The 16,055-nt window shown below is 34.9% G+C and overlaps 1 protein-coding gene across 2 annotated transcripts in view; it reads left to right on the top strand.

The window, feature by feature from the left end:
• Window positions 1–16,055, top strand: part of FER (FER tyrosine kinase) — a 442,177-nt gene that overhangs the window by 37,586 nt on the left and 388,536 nt on the right. For both annotated transcript variants that reach the window (XM_046666723.1, XM_046666724.1), the window contains one exon: window positions 1,653–1,919. In XM_046666723.1, coding sequence (XP_046522679.1) covers window positions 1,713–1,919 — 207 coding nt within the window. In that variant the 5' untranslated portion in view covers window positions 1,653–1,712. The remainder of the gene's footprint in view (window positions 1–1,652; window positions 1,920–16,055) is intronic.

Here is a 16,055-nt window from a genome sequence, read left to right as displayed (position 1 = left end):
TTGCCTATTTTTAATTGGTTTATTTGTCATTTTATTACTGAATTGTAAGAATTCTTTATATATTCCAGATAGAAGTCCTTTATCAGATATTTGATTTGAAAATAATTTCTCCCACTCTGTGGTCTTTTCACTTTCTTGACGGTGGCCTTTGAAATACAAAAGTTTTTAATTTTGATGAAATTCAATTTACGTATTTTTATTTTGTTGCTTGTGCTTTTGGTGTCGTATCTAAGAAATCATTACCTGAGCCAAGGTCACGAAGATTTACTACTATGTTTTCTTCTGAGAGTTTTATAGTTTTAACTTTGATATTTAGATTTGTTTTTCCCTTAGAGTTAATTTTTTGTGTATAGTCTGTGTAAGGCATCCTGCTTTATTCTTTTGCATGTGGAAATCCAGTTGTCCCAACACTATTAGTTGAGAAGACTTTTTTCCTTGTTGAATAGACTTGGCACCTTTGTAGAAAATCGTTTTACTATAATTGTGAGGATTTATATCTTGACCCTCTATTCTGTTATACTCATCTCGATGTCTATCTATATGCCAGTACCACATTGCCCTGATTGCTGTAGGTTTTCAGTAAGTTTTGAAATCAGGAAATGTGTGTCTTCCAACTTTATTCTTCTTTTTCAAGATTTGTTTTTGGTTGTTTTGCCTGCCTTGCATTTTTCCTTTCTTTCTTTTTTTGGTGAGGAAGATTGGCCCTGAGCCTAACATCCATTGCCAATCTCCCTCCTTTAGCATGAGGAAGATTGTCTCTGAGTTAACATCTCTACCAGTCTTCTTTTATTTTGTGTGTGGGATGCTGCCACATCATGGCTTGATGAGCGGTGTGTTGGTCCACGCCAGGGATCTGGATCTGTGAACCCTGAGCCACCAAAGCAGAGTGTGTGAACATAACTGCTATGCCACTGGGCTGGCCCCTCCTTTACATTTCTATATGAATTTTAGGATTAACTTGTCAATTTCTTAAAAAAAAAAAGCTAGCTTAGTTGTTGATATGGATTGAGTTAAATCTGTAGGATCAAATTGGAGAGTATTGCTTTTTTAACAATATTAAGTCTTTTGGAGCCGTTAACATGAGTCTTTCCATTTATTTAGTACTTTTTTCATTTCTTTCAACAATGTTTTGTAGTTTTAAGAGTATAAGTTTTGCATTTCTTTTGTTAAATTTACTCCTTAATATTTAATTCTTTTTGATGTTCTTATAAATAGAATTGATTTTTTAGTTTCATTTTTGGATTGATCATTGCTAGTGTATAGAAATGCAGTTTATTTTTGTATATTGATCTTGTACTCTGTAGTCTTACTGAGCTCATATATTAGTTCTAATACTTTTTTTTTTGTTGCATTCCTTAGGATTTTCTATATACAGTGTCATATCATCTGCAAATAAAGATAGTTTTACTTTTTCCTTTCCACTTTCAGTGGAAATTGTTTTATTTATTTATAAAATAATTATACTGGCTAGAACCTCCAGTATAGTGTTGAATAGAAGTGGTGAAAGTGGACATCCTCATTTTGTTCCTGATCTTTGAGTGAAAACATTCAATTGTAGTGATTTTTTTAATTCTAAAAAGAGTGGACCGTAACTTTGCTTTGAAGACTAATTTTCTTTTGTTTTAAGATTTTTTTCTTCTGTTTTCATACAGATATGTGCTGATTAGAAGGCTCACTTGTGCAGTGTGGAGGATAAGAGAGTGCCTTACAAAATGGGGTTTGGGAGTGACCTGAAGAATTCACATGAAGCTGTGTTAAAACTGCAAGACTGGGAATTACGGTTACTGGAAACAGTGAAGAAATTTATGGCCCTGAGAATAAAAAGTGATAAAGAATATGCATCTACTTTACAGAACCTTTGTAATCAAGTTGATAAGGAAAGTACTATCCAAATGAATTATGTCAGCAATGTATCTAAGGTAAGAAGAATAATTTTATCGTTTATTGTATATAGCAACATAATTGTGCTTAAAGCAAATAGATCATACCACTGAATGAACATTCCCAAGTTGGCATTTTATGGTCATGGTTGCAAAATCATACTGATTACAAAATCTCATGGGGAAAGTTTCAAAAATTACAAATTTTGGGCCATACCTCCTGATGTCTGAGTCAGTAGGTCTGAAATTTTCAAACTTTGAAATCTTTTTTTAAATAGATGTTTGGGTTATTCTAAGGATTAGTTTGGTTTGAGAGCAATTCTTACAAACTTTGTTTTCTTTTTTATAAAATTTATTTATTTTTAATTAATTAATTAATTTTTGGATGTACATCATAATATATTTCTAATTCTGTGTGGATTACATCGTGTTCACCATGCGAAAACTAATTATAGTCCGTCCCCTCACATGTGAGCCTAATCACCCCTTTTGCCCTCCCTCCTCCCGCTATGGTAACCACCAATCCAATCTCCAATGCTATGTGTTGGTTTGTTGTTGTTTTTCTATCTTCTACTTATGAGTGAGATCATAGGGTATTTGACTTTCTCCCTCTGACTTATTTCACTCAGCAAAATACCCTCAAGGTCCATCCATGTTGTCACAAATGGCCGGATTTCATCATTTCTTATGGCTGAGTAGTAGTCCATTGTGTATAAATACCACATCTTCTTTATCCATTCGTCCTTTGATGGGCACCTAGGTTGCTTCCAAGTCTTGGCTTTTGTGTATAATGCTGCAATGAACATAGAGGTGCAAGTATCTTTATGCCTTTGTCTTTTCAAGTTCTTTGAATAAATACCCAGCAGTGGGATAACTGGATCATATGGTAAATCTATCTTTAATTTTTTGAGGATATTCCATACTGCTTTCCGTAGTGGTTGCACCAGTTTGCACTCCCACCAGCAGTGAACAAGGGTTCCCTTCTCTCCACATCCTCTCCAACATTTGTTGTTTCCTGTCTTGTTAATTATAGCCATTCTGACTGGCACAAAAACAGACACACAGATCAATGGAACAGAACTGAGAGCCCAGAAGTAAACCCACACATTTATGGACAGCTAATATTCGACAAGGGAGCCAAGAGTATACGATGGAGAAAGGAGAGTCTCTTCAATAAATGGTGTTGGGAAAACTGGACAGCCACATGCAAAAGAATGAAAGTAGACCATTGCACAAAATAAATTCAAAATGGATTAAAGACTTGAATGTAAGACCCAAAACCATGAAACTTCTAGAAGAAAACATAAGCAGTACTCTCTTTGACATCAGTCTTAGCAACATTTTTTCAAGTACCATGTCTGACCGGGCAAGGGAAACAAAAGAAAAAATGAACAAATGTGGCTGCATCAAACTAAAAAGCTTCTGCACAGCAAAGCAAACCATCAACAAAACGAAAAGACAACCTAACAATTGGGAGAAGATATTTGCAAACCATATATCAGATAAGGGGTTAATATCCAAAATATACAAAGAACATATACATCTCAACAACAAAAAAACCAACAACCCAATTAAAAAATGGGCAAAAGATCTGAACAGAGATTTCCCCAAAGAAGATACACGGATGGCCAACAGGCATATAAAAAGATGCTCAACATCATTAGCTAACAGGGAAATGCAAATGAAAACTACAATGAGGTATCACCTCACACCGGTCGGGATGGCTTTGTCTTCTTTACTACCCTATCTCGTTGGTCCCTTGTGCCCTGCTATTTTTTCTTTTGACACAGAGTTTCATTATAACCCACCTTCCCTGAGTTCTTCTGTGATTCATTAGCATAGTGAATCATGTGGAATATTTTAACACATTGCTGTATTTTGCTCTCATTTCATTACTAAAATACTAGTATATTGATGAATTTATCTCACTTAAAAATCCTTTGGATAAACAATATGGTTTTTTAACTCCAGGATTATAAAAATATAAAATTTAAAAATAAGAGCCAAAAAAATAAAGGCCAAAATTGCACTGTTAATTGTTCTTTGACGGCAATAAAGATGAAATTTTACACGCTTTAATAGTTCTTGGATTTTTGCTCTATTTATTTCCATTGTCTTCTTTAAATATCACATTTCACTGTATTTATTCAAAGTTAAAAAAGTCTTATCTGTTTTACTTTGGAAAGTTAATAAAATGTGTGTTTCTTTCAGTTGTGGGTCTTAGGATTTGAGTATATTGTAGAGAAAACACTGTTCCTGTGGAGGATGTGTGTGTGGTGTGTGTGATAAGGTAAGCATCTGTGATTTTGTTGAGAACCACTTTATGTTAATATCTTTTACTTCCTTCCCTGGGCCAGTCAGCTTCCCCAAAGAGGAATTCTCTGTCCTCTAGTCTGAAGGTAGAGTTGCCAGATATAGCAAATAAAAATATAGGACACCAGTTAAATTTGCATTTAATATTTGGGACATACAAATGGTAAAAATTGTTTATTGTTTATCTGAAATTGAAATTTAACTGGTGTCCTATATTTTGTTTGACTACTCTGTTGTGTTACGGGAATAGATAAGGAACATAGGTTGAGTGTTCTAAGAGTCGTATTTTAGTTGATCATCCTGTTTTTGGTAAGCTGCCTGGTGTCTCTGAGTCCAAAGGTTCTCTGGTTCATTTTTTTCTCTTGTTTTCTTTGGCATTGGGGAAGAATAGTTGTATGTCTGTGTGGGCTGAGCAACAGGAACTAGAGTTCTGCTTGCTCCTTATGTAGACTTTGAATCAGTCCTCCTGTTTCTGTACCTTCTCTTCTTCCTCTATTTAGGTTTCTCCAGTTCCTGAGCTTTACTGGAATTGTCTGACTATAAATTGGCCTTTTCTCTTTTTTTTTAACTCCAGTTTTATTGAGAAATGATTGACGTATATTGCTGTATAAGTTTAAGGTGTACAGCATGATGTTTTGATTTATATATATTGTGAAATGACAATATGTTTAATTAACAGCATCGTCTTACATAGATCCAATAAAAAGAAAAGAAAAAGAAATTTTTCCTTGTGATGAGAACTCTTAGGATCTACTCTCTTAACAACTTTCCTATATATCATACAGGAGTATTAACTATAGTCATCATGTTGTACATTACATCCCTAGTACTTACTTATCTTATAATTGGAAGTTTGTACCTTTTGACCACGTTCCTCCAATTCTCCCTCCCCCAAGTGGCCATTTCTTTTTGATGTCTCCTTTGCAGAACATTTATGTTTCAATGTTTCGTGATATGCTAATCCGTTACCACTTACCTGCTTTGCAGAATCTTACATTCTGTTTACATGTCTTATCTGTGGTTGTCCCCTTCTGTTTTCTTTGTTATTGCGAATTTATGCTTTAAATAACTATATTATATTTCAGTTGGGTTTGGGAAAGGAGTGGAGAAGTAGCCACATGTTCTATTTACTATGTTTAACTGGAATTGTACTCTTTAGAAAAGTAAGGTAGTGAAAGGAATGAGAAATAGGATTAATAGGTAACAAGACTGAGGATTTATGAGGTCAGGCCAGTGGAGGAATCATCAATGTGGATATTGAAGTGTCAGTTATTTTGGTGAGGGATGGAGACAAGTGCTAAAATAATTGAGAAAGGCAGGAGAGTTTTGGGGATGGGAAGGGGGCTAGAGAAAGGTGTTTGAGAGGAAGTGGTTTAAGTGGGTAGTATTGCCTTTCAAAGAGGGAATGTTGAGAGCTAACAATGGTGGGAAACCCAAAGAAAAACAGGGAATATGTCAACCTTTCCTCTTAAAACTGAAAAGCTGTCATTTGTTCTACTGAAAAGTAAAGCACTATCTATCAGTCTTGTCTTTAGAGCATTGTGTTTTTGGTTTTGTCTCTAAAAAAAAATCTTTGCCTGACCCAAAGTTGCAAACAGTTTCTCTTGCATTTGCATCTAGAAGTTAGATCCCATTGGATTTCCTATGTAGATGATCATGTCATCTGCAAACAAAGACACTTTTACTTCTTCCTTTCCAATTTGGATGCCTTTTATTTCTTTTTCTCGCCTTTTTGCACTGGCTAGAAACTCTAGCACAAAGTTCAAGAGAAGTATTGACAGCAGACATCTATGTCTTAATCCTAACCTTAGGGGAAAAGCATTTAGCCTTTCACCATTAAGTATGATGTTAGTTGTGAGTTTATTGTAGATATCTTCTGTAAGCTTGTAGAAATTACCTTCCAGTTTTTTTTGAGAATTGATATTGGATTTTGTCAAGTGTTTTGTCTTTTTCTGCTTAGATGTTTGATAATATGTTGAAATGTATTCATTGATTTTCAGATGTTTCAAATGTTAAAATAATCTTGCATTCCTGGATTAAATCCATTTAGTCTTTATATATTATCCTTTTTTTATATCACGAGATTTAATTTGCTAAAATTTTTTTGAGAATTTTTGTATCAGTGTTCCTGAGGGATGTTGGTCTGCAGTTTCCTTTTCTTGTAATATTGTGTGGTTTTGGTATCAGCGTAATGCTGGCCTCATATGACAAGTTGAGAAGTATTTTCTTTTCTTCAGTTTTCTCAAGAAGTTTGTATATAATTGGTTTTATTTCTTACTTATTTGTTTGATAGAATTCACCAGTGAAGCCGTCTGGGCCTGGAGTTTTCTTTGGGAGAAGGTTTTTAATTATAAATTTAATTATTTTTTTGCTGAGGAAAATTCACCCTGAGCTAAAGTCTGTTGCCAGTCTTCCTCTATTTTGTATGTAAACTGCTACCACAATATGGCCACTGACAGACGAGTGGTATAGGTCTCTGCCTGGGAACCGAACCTAGGCTGCGGAAGGGAAGTGTGCCAAACTTAACCACTAGGCCACCGACAGGCCCATAAATTTAATTTTTAAAATAGATAGAGGGCTATTCAGATCATCTTTTTCTTCTTAAGTGAACTTTCATAGGTTGTGCCTTTTAAGGAATTTGTTTATTTTTTTCTAAGTTGTCAGGTTTTTTATGTTATTATTTTGCTTTATTATCCTTTTAGTTATTTACTTTAAAAATTTGTATTCAATTTATTTAAACTCAAAAAAGCCCCAAAACAAAGCAGTTCATCATTTCTCTTACCCCGACTCCTAGCCTCTTGCAACCACCAATCTCTGTTCTGTATCTGTGAGCTTGGTTTATTTTAGATTCCACATGTAAGAGAGATCATATGGTATTTGTCTTTCTCTGATTTTGTTCTTTTTTATGGCTGAATAATACTCCATTATATATATATAGCACAATTTCTTTATCCATTCATGCACTGAAGGACACTTAGGTTGTTTCCATATCTTAGCTATTGTAATAATGCTGGAGTGAACATGGGGGTGTATGTATCTTTTTGAATTAGTGTTTTCATATGCTTTGGGTAAATACCCAGAAGTGGAATTGCTGGATCATAGGGAAGTTCTATTCTTAATTTTTTGAGGACCCTCTATACTGGTTGTACCAGTATATATACTCTAAACTGGTTGTACCAGTTTACATTCCCACCAACAGTGCACAAGGGTTCCCTTTGCTTCACATCCTTGCCAATATTTGTTATTTCTTGTCTTTTTGATAAAAGCCATTCTAACAAGTTTGAAGTGATATCTCATTGTAGTTTTGATGTGCCTTTCTGTGATGATTAGTGATGTTGAGCATCTTTTCATGTACTTGTTTGTATGTCTTCTTTGGAAAAATGTCTATTCAGATCTTCTGCCCATTTTTTAATTTTTGTTGTTATTGAATTGTATGAGTTCTTTGTATAGTTTGGATATTAGCCCTTTATCAGATATATGATTTGCAATTATTTTTTCCCATTTGGTATGTTGCCTTCTCATTTTGTATCTGGTTTCCTTTGCTATGCAGAAGCTTTTTAGTTTGATGTAGTTCCACTTTTTTTATATTTGCTTCTGTTGCTTTTGCTTTTGGTGTCAGATTCAAAAAATCATTGCCAAGACCTATGTCAAGGAGCTTATGGCCTGTGTTTTTTTCTAGAAGTTTAATGGTTTCAGGTCTTACGTCCAAGTCTTTAATCTGTTTTGAGTTAAATTTTGTGTATGGTATAAGATAATGGTCCACTTTCCTTTGCATGTGGTTGTCCAGGTTTCCCAAGACCGTTTATTGAAGAGACTGTCCTTTCTGCATTGTATGTTCTTGGCTCCTTTGTTGTAAATTAATTGACCACATATATTTGGGTTTATTTCTGGTCTCTCTACATAGTTCCATTGATCTGTGTGTCTCTTTTTATGCTAATACCATGCTATTTTAATTACTATAGCTTTGTAATATAGTTTAACATCAGGGAGCATGAAGCCTCCAGCTTTGTTCTTCTTTCTTAAGATTGCTTTGACTATTTGAGGTTTTTAGTATTTCCATACAAATTTTAGGATTGTTTGTTCCATTCCTTTGAAAAACACCATTGGATTTTTGATAGAGATTGCACTGAGTCTGTATATTGCTTTGGGTAGTATAGACATTTTAATAATATTAATTCTTCCAATCCCTGATCATGGAATATGTTTCCATTCATTTATGTCTTCTTCAATTTCTTTCATCACTGTCATATAGTTTTCAGTGTACAAGTCTTTCACCTCCTTGGTTAAATTTACTCCTAGGTATGTTATTCTTTTTGATGCAATTGAACATGGAATTGTTTTCCTAATTTCTCTTTCTGATAGTTTGTTATTAGTGTATAGAAACTCAATAGATTTTTGTATATTGATTTTGTATCCTATAGCTTTACAAATTCATTGATTAGTTTTAACAGGTGTTTGGTGAAGTCTTTAGGGTTTTCTATATCTGATATCCTCTTATCTGCAAATAGTGACAGTTTTACTTCTTCCTTTCTGATTTGGGTATTTTTTCTTTCTTTGTCTTTCGTAATTGCTTTGGCTAGAACTTCTAATACTGTGTTGAATAGAAGTGGTGAGACTGGACATCCTTGTTTTGTTCCTGATCTTAGAGGAAAAGCTTTCAGCTTTTTACCATTGAGTATGATGATGTTACCTGTGGGCTTGTCCTATATGGCTCCCATTATGTTGAGGTACTTTTCTTCTATGCCAACTTTGTTGAGAGTTTTTATCATAAATGGATGTTGAATTTTGTCAGAAATTTTTTTCTGCATCTGATGAGATGATTTTATGGTTTTTATCCTTCATTTTGTTAGTGGTGTATCACGTTGATCGATTTGTGGATGTTGAGCCCTCCTTGCATCCCTGGAATAAATCTCATTTGATCTTGGTGTATGATCCTTTTAATGTGTTGTTGAATTTGGTTTGCTAATATTTTGTTGAGGATTTTTGCATGTGTGTGTATCAGGGATATTGACCTGTAATTTTCTTTTTTTGTGGCATCCTTTTTTGGTTTTGGTATCAGGGTTGTGCTGGCCTTGTAAAATGTGTTTGGAAGAGTTCCCTTGTCTTCCATTTTTTGGGAAGAGTTTGAGAAGGATTGGTATTAATTCTTCTTTGAATGTTTGGTAGAATTCACCAGTGAAGCTGTCTGGTCCTGGACTTTTGTTGTTTGGGTGATTTTTGATTAGTAGTTCAATCTCCTTGCTAGTACAGTCTTGTGCCACGTAGCGATGTTTCAGTCAACAATAGACTGCATATACGATGGTGGTCCCATAAGATTATAATGGAGCTGAAAAATTCCTATCAGTTAGCGACATCATAGCCGTTATAATGTCATAGTGCAATGCATTACTCATGTGTTTGTGGTGATGCTGGTGTAAACAAACCTACTGTGCTGCCAGTGTTATAAAAGTATAGCACTTACAATTTATGTGCAATACATAATACTTGATAATGATAATAAATGACTAGATTACTGGTTTATGTATTTATTATACTATACTTTTAATCTTTATTTTAGAGTTTACTCTTTCTACTTTTTTTAGAAAAAGAGTTTATTTAAAACACTGTGCCGTGTTACACCAGCAGTAGCCCCATATGTGCCATGCTTACTGTGCCTCTTGATTGCACCATTTTTTCTTGTGCATGATTTAATCTCATGTTGTTTTGTTTGTCATGACCCCTAAGCATACAAAATCCACTGCTAATATTGTCAGTAAGAGGCTACGTCCAGTGATTGACCTGGAAATGAAATTAAAATTAAGGACTATGAAGGTGGAAAATCAGTGATAGTTATTGTTTGTCAGTCAGACATGTGCCATTCCAACATAGCCACGATAGTCAAGAACAAGAGCAAAGTGACAGAAGCTGTTAAAGGTTCTGCTTCATTGAAGGCAATGAGACTAAAAAATTCAAGAAGAGCCTATATCAGACGTGAAAAACTTCTAATGACGTGGATTGAAGACCAGACACAAAAGCATATCCTTCTCAGCACCATGACAGTCATGGCCAAAGCAAAAAGTTTGTTTCTGATGTTGAAAGAAAAGGCTGGACCCGACTATGATGTTTAATTTACTGCTTGCTCTGTGTGGTTTAAAGATGCAAGAATCATTACTCATTACATGATGTGAAAGTAATGAATTTCTCACACCTGTGAGTGCTGATGTGAAGGTAGCTGAAGAGTTTTTGGAAACTCTAGATAAGGTGATTGTGGAGGAAAATTACTTGCCAGAACAAATATTCAGTATCGATGAAACCTCCCTATTCTGGTAATGGATATCTGAAAGGACTTTCATCCGTAAGGAGGCCAAGTCAATGCCAAGTTTCAAGCCTTTTAATGACAGGATAACGGTGTTACTTGGGGGCAGTGTTTCAGGCTACCAATCGAAACCCTTTGTGATCCGGCACAGTGAGAACCCTGGGGCCTTCAAGCATATCAGTAAGCACACACTGCCAGTGTACTACAGGAGCAATGAGAAGTCGTGGATGACACAGCTCATGTTCCAAGAAGCCCTCCTGAATTACTGTGCCAGTGAAATTGAGAAGTACTGTTTGGAGAATAACATACCATTCAAGATTTTACTTATTGTTGATAATACTCCTGGACATCCTCCTTTTATTGGTGATCTTTATCCCAATATCAAAGCAGTGTTTCTCCCTCCAAACACCACCTCTTTGATCCACTAGTTGGGTCAAGTTATAGCAGGTTTTAAGGCCTACTACTTGAGGAGGACTTTTGTCCAGATAATTGCTGCAACTGAGTCAGGCACTGATGCAATTCTGGAAGGATTACAACATCTATGACTTCATCAAGAACCTTGTTTGGCATTGGGGTGGTGTCATCAAGGAGTGTATGAATGGCATCTGGAAGAGGACACTCAAGAGGTTTGTTTATGACTTGAAAGGATTTTCCAAGGATGACGAGATTGCAAAAATCAACAAGGCTGTGGGTGAGATGGTAGACAAATTTAACTTAGGTGTGGATGAAGATATTGAGTAGCTCCTAGTGGAGGTTCCTGACGAATTGACTAATGAGGAGTTGTTGGAGCTGGAACAGGAATGTGTAGCTCAAGAAGAGACAAGAGAAAAGGAAAATGCAGGAGAAGAGAAAAAAGAAGAACCCCCAAGAAAATTCACAGTGAAGGGTTTATCAGAAGCGTTTGCAGACCTCAATAAGCTCCTTAAAATGTTTGAAAATATGGACCCCAACACTGGAAGTTTTCGTTAATAGAGAGCAATGTTCATGGTGCATTATCTGCTTACAAGGAACTCTGTGATGAAAAAAGAAACAAACCAAGTAAACCCACCCTGGCCATATTTCTGAAAGAGTGACTTCTCCTCAAGAAGAGCCTCAGGCAGGTCCTTCAGGAGGTATTCCAGAAGACATTGTTATCATAGGAGATGACAGCTCCATGTGTGTTATTGCCCCGAAGACCTTCCAGAGGGACAAGATGTGGAGGTGGAACACGATGTTGATGATCCTGACCCTGTGTAGGCCTAGGCTAATGTGTGTGTTTGTGTCTTAGTTTTTAACAAAAAAGTTTAAAAAGTAAAAAAAGAAAAAAAAAATTTGAAAAATAGAAAGAGCTTATAGAATAAGGATATAAAGAGAGGAAATATGTTTGTACAGCTGTAAAATGTTTCTGTTTTAAGCTGTGTTATTACAAAAGAGTCAAAAAGTTAAAAAAATTATAGTTTATAAAGTAAACAAGTTATAGTAAGCTAAGATTAGTTTATTATTGAAGAAGGAAAAATAATTTATTTATTTTATTTATTTTTATTTTTTTTTAAGATTTTATTTTTTTCCTTTTTCTCCCCAAAGACCCCCGTTACATAGTTGTATATTCTTCGTTGTGGGTCCACCTAGTTGTGGCATGTGGGATGCTGCCTCAGCGTGGTTTGATGAGCAGTGCCATGTCCGCGCCCAGGATTCGAACCAACGAAACACTGGGCCACCTGCAGCGGAGCACGCGAACTCAACCACTCGGCCATGGGGCCAGCCTCAAGGAAAAATAATTTTTTAAATAAATTTAGTGTAGCCTAAGTGTACAGTGTTTACTGCAGTAGTGTATAGTAATGTCCCGGCCTTCACATTCACTCACCACTCACTCACTGACTCTCCCAGAGCAACTTCCAGTCCTGTAGGCTGCAGTCATGGTGAATGCCCTATACAGTTGTACCATTTTATATCTTTTATACCTTTTTTTTACTGTACCTTTTCTATGTTTAGATACACACATACAATTGTGTTACAGTTGCCTATGGTATTTGGTACAGTAACATGATGTACAGGTTTGTAGCCTAGGAGCAATAGGCTGTACATATAGCCTAGGTGTGTAATAGACTATCCCATCTAGGTTTGTGTAAGTATACTCTGTGATGTTTGTACAGTGACAAAATCTCCTAAGATGCATTTCTCAAAACGTATCCCTGTCCGTTAAGCAATGTATTACCATAGTCGGTCTGTTCAGATTTTCTGTTTCATCATGATTCAGTCTTGGTAGGTTGTATGTTTCCAAGAATTTATCCATTTCTTCTAGGTTGCTCAATCTGTTGGCATATAATTGTTCATTGTAATCTCTTTTGATCATTTGTGTTTCTGTAGTATCAGTTATAATATCTCCTCTTTACTTTCTGGTTTATTTGGTTCTTCTTTTTGTTTGTTGGTGAGTCTAGCTGAAGGTCTGTCAGTTTTGCTATCTTTTCAAAGAACCAGCTCTTAGTTTCATTGATCTTTTCTATTGTCTTTTAAATCTCTATTTCATTTATTTCTGCTCTCTTCTTTGTTATTTCCTTCCTTCAACTAACTTTGTTTTTTCTTTTTTCTTTTTCTGGTTCCTTGAGGTATAAAGTTAGGTTGTTTATTTGAGACTTTTCTTGTTTCTTGAGGTAGGCGTTTATTGCTATGAACTTCCCTCTTAGAACTGCTTTTGCTACATCACATAAATTTTGGTATGTCTCATTTCCATTTTCATTTGTCTTAAGGTATATTTTGATTTCTTGCTTGACCCGTTGCTTGTTCAGTAGCATGTTGTTTAATCTCCACATATTTGTGAATTTTCCTGTTTTCTTTGTGTAATTAATTTCATGCCATTGTGGTCAGAAGAGATACTTGATATGATTTCAGTCCTCTTAAATTTATTAAGACTTGTTTTTTGGCCTAACACATGATCTATCTTGGGAAATGTTTCATGTGCGTTTGAGAAGACTGTATACTCTGTTGCTTTTGGATGGAATGTTCTGTAAATATCTGTTAGGTCTATCTGGTCTAACATGTCATTTAAGGTTGGTGTTTCCTTATTGATTTTCTGTCTGGATGGTCTATCCATTGATGTAAGTGGGGTATTAAAGTCCCGTACAATTATTATATTGCTGTCTATTTCTCCCTTTAGGTCTCTTAAAATTTTCTTTTATATATTTAGGTGCTCCTATCTTGGGTGCATAAATATTTACAAATGTCATATCCTCTTGTTGGATTAACCTATTTATCATTATATGCCACCCTTCTTTGTTTCTTATTACAGTCTTTGTTTTAAAGTCTATTTTGTCTGGTATAAATGTAGCTACTCCAGCTTTATTTTGGTTTCCATTTGCATGGAGTATCTTTTTCCCTCCTTTCACTTGCAGTCTGTGTGTGTCCTTATATCTAAAGTGTGTCTCTTGTAGGCAGCACACAGATGGGTCATGGTTTTTAATCCATTCATCCACTCTATGTCTTTTGATTGGAGAGTTTAAATTTAGTTCATTTACATTTAAAGTAATTATTGATAGATATGTGCTTCTTACCATTTTAATTGTTTTTGAGCTATTTTTGTAGTTCCCCTCTGTTCTTTTATTTTTCCTTTGTTCTCTTCCTTTGTGGTTCAGTGGCTTTCTTTAGTGGTCTGCTTATATTCCTTTCTCTTTCCCTTTTGTTTATTTACTATAGATTTTTGCTTTGTAGTTACCATGAGTCTTACATGTAACAACTTATGTCTATAACAGTCTCTTTTAAGTTGATGACAACTTGTTTGATTCCATTCTAAAGCTCAACAGTTTTACTCTTCCTTCCCCTCACATTTTATGTTTTTGGTGTCACATTTTGCATCTTTGTATCTTGTGTATCCTTAACTAGTTATTGTAATCACAGTTATTTTTACTACTTTTGTCTTTTAACCTTCACATTAGTTTTATAATTATTAATCTACTACCTTTACTATATATTTACATTTCCAGAGAGATTTATTCTTTCATATGTGTTCTTGTTACGAATTAGTGTACTTTCTTTTCAGCTTAAGAAGTTCCTTTAACATTTCTTGTAAGGCTGGTTTAGTGGAGCTGAACTCATTCAGTTTTTGCTTGTCTGGAACTTATTATCCTCTTAATATCTGGAGAATATGTAGTGGTGTTACCTGTCTCATTCCTGGTATTGGTAATTTGTGTCTTCTCTTTTTTTTGTGATCAGACTGGCTAGAAGTTTATCAATTTTACTGATATTTATCTGAGAATCATTTTTTGATTTCATTGATTGTATTGATTTTCTGTTTTATACTGCCTTGATTTCTGCTCTGAAATCTATTAAATTTTTTCCCACTTAATTTGGGTTTTGTTTGTTCTTTTTTCCCCACTGGTTTAATAAGGTGAAGCTGAGATTATTGATTTAAGACCTTCTTTCTTTTGTAATACTAGCTTATAGTATTCTTAATTTTCTGTGATTACTGTTTCAGCTGCATCCCAGAAACTTTCATATGCTTATTTTAATTTTATTTCAGTTAAGAATACATTTTAATTTTCCTTTTGTATTATTTGACCCATATGTGCTTTCAAAGTCTATTTCATTTCCAAATATTTGATTTTTTTCCAGAAATATTTTTGTTACAGATTTCAAATTTAGTTCCATTGTTTTCCAAGAACCTATTTTGTATCACTTGAATCTTTTAAAATTTATTAATGCTTGTTTCATGACCCAGAATATGGTTTGTCTGGGTAACAGTTTCATGTGCACTTGATAGTTTGCTATTGTTGGTTGGAGTATTCTATAGATGACAGTTAGGTCAAGACGGCTGATAGTGATGTTCAGTTCTTTTATTTCTTTACTCATTTTTGTCCACCTGTTCTATCAATTATTGAGAGAAAGGTGTTGAAATCTCTGATTATAATTGTGATTTTGCCTATTTCTCCTTCTAATTTGTAACCAGTTTTTGCTTCATGTATTTTGAATCTTTCTTATTAGGTCCATAGATGTTTGAATTGTTACTTGTTTTGACAAATGAATTAACTTGTGTGTTAGATGACTGATGTTTTGGATTTTAAAATCCTTATAAATTGACTCCTTTATCATTTATGAAATTACCTTCTTTATCCCTGGTTATATTCTTTGCTATGAAATCTACTCTGTCTGATATTGATATAACCACTCTGGCTTTCTTTTGGTTAACATTAGCATGACATATCCTTTTAAATACTATTTGGTTCCTATATTTAAAGTGAGATTTTTTGTAGGTAGCATATAGCTGGGTCTTGCTTTGTTTCCTAATATGTCAATCTCTGCTCTTTGTTTTTTGGTAAGGAAGATTGGTGCTGAGCTAACATCTGTGCCAATCTTCCTCTACTTTGTATGTGGGATGCTGCCACAGTGTAGCTTGATGTGTAGTGTATAGGTCTGTGCCCGGGATGCGAACCCGTGAACCCTGGGCCGCTGAAGCAGAGCGTGTGAACCTAACCACTGCACTGGGTCGGCCCCAATCTCTGCCTTTTAATTGGTGTGTTTGGACTCTTTTCATTTACTGTGATTATTGGTATAGTTAGGTTTAAATGTATCATTTTTATGCTTGTTTTCTCTTTGTC

Source organism: Equus quagga, chromosome 7 (genome assembly GCF_021613505.1).
Source record: "Equus quagga isolate Etosha38 chromosome 7, UCLA_HA_Equagga_1.0, whole genome shotgun sequence".
NCBI lineage: Eukaryota > Metazoa > Chordata > Mammalia > Perissodactyla > Equidae > Equus > Equus quagga.
This window is presented reverse-complemented; position numbering and strand designations above follow the sequence as displayed.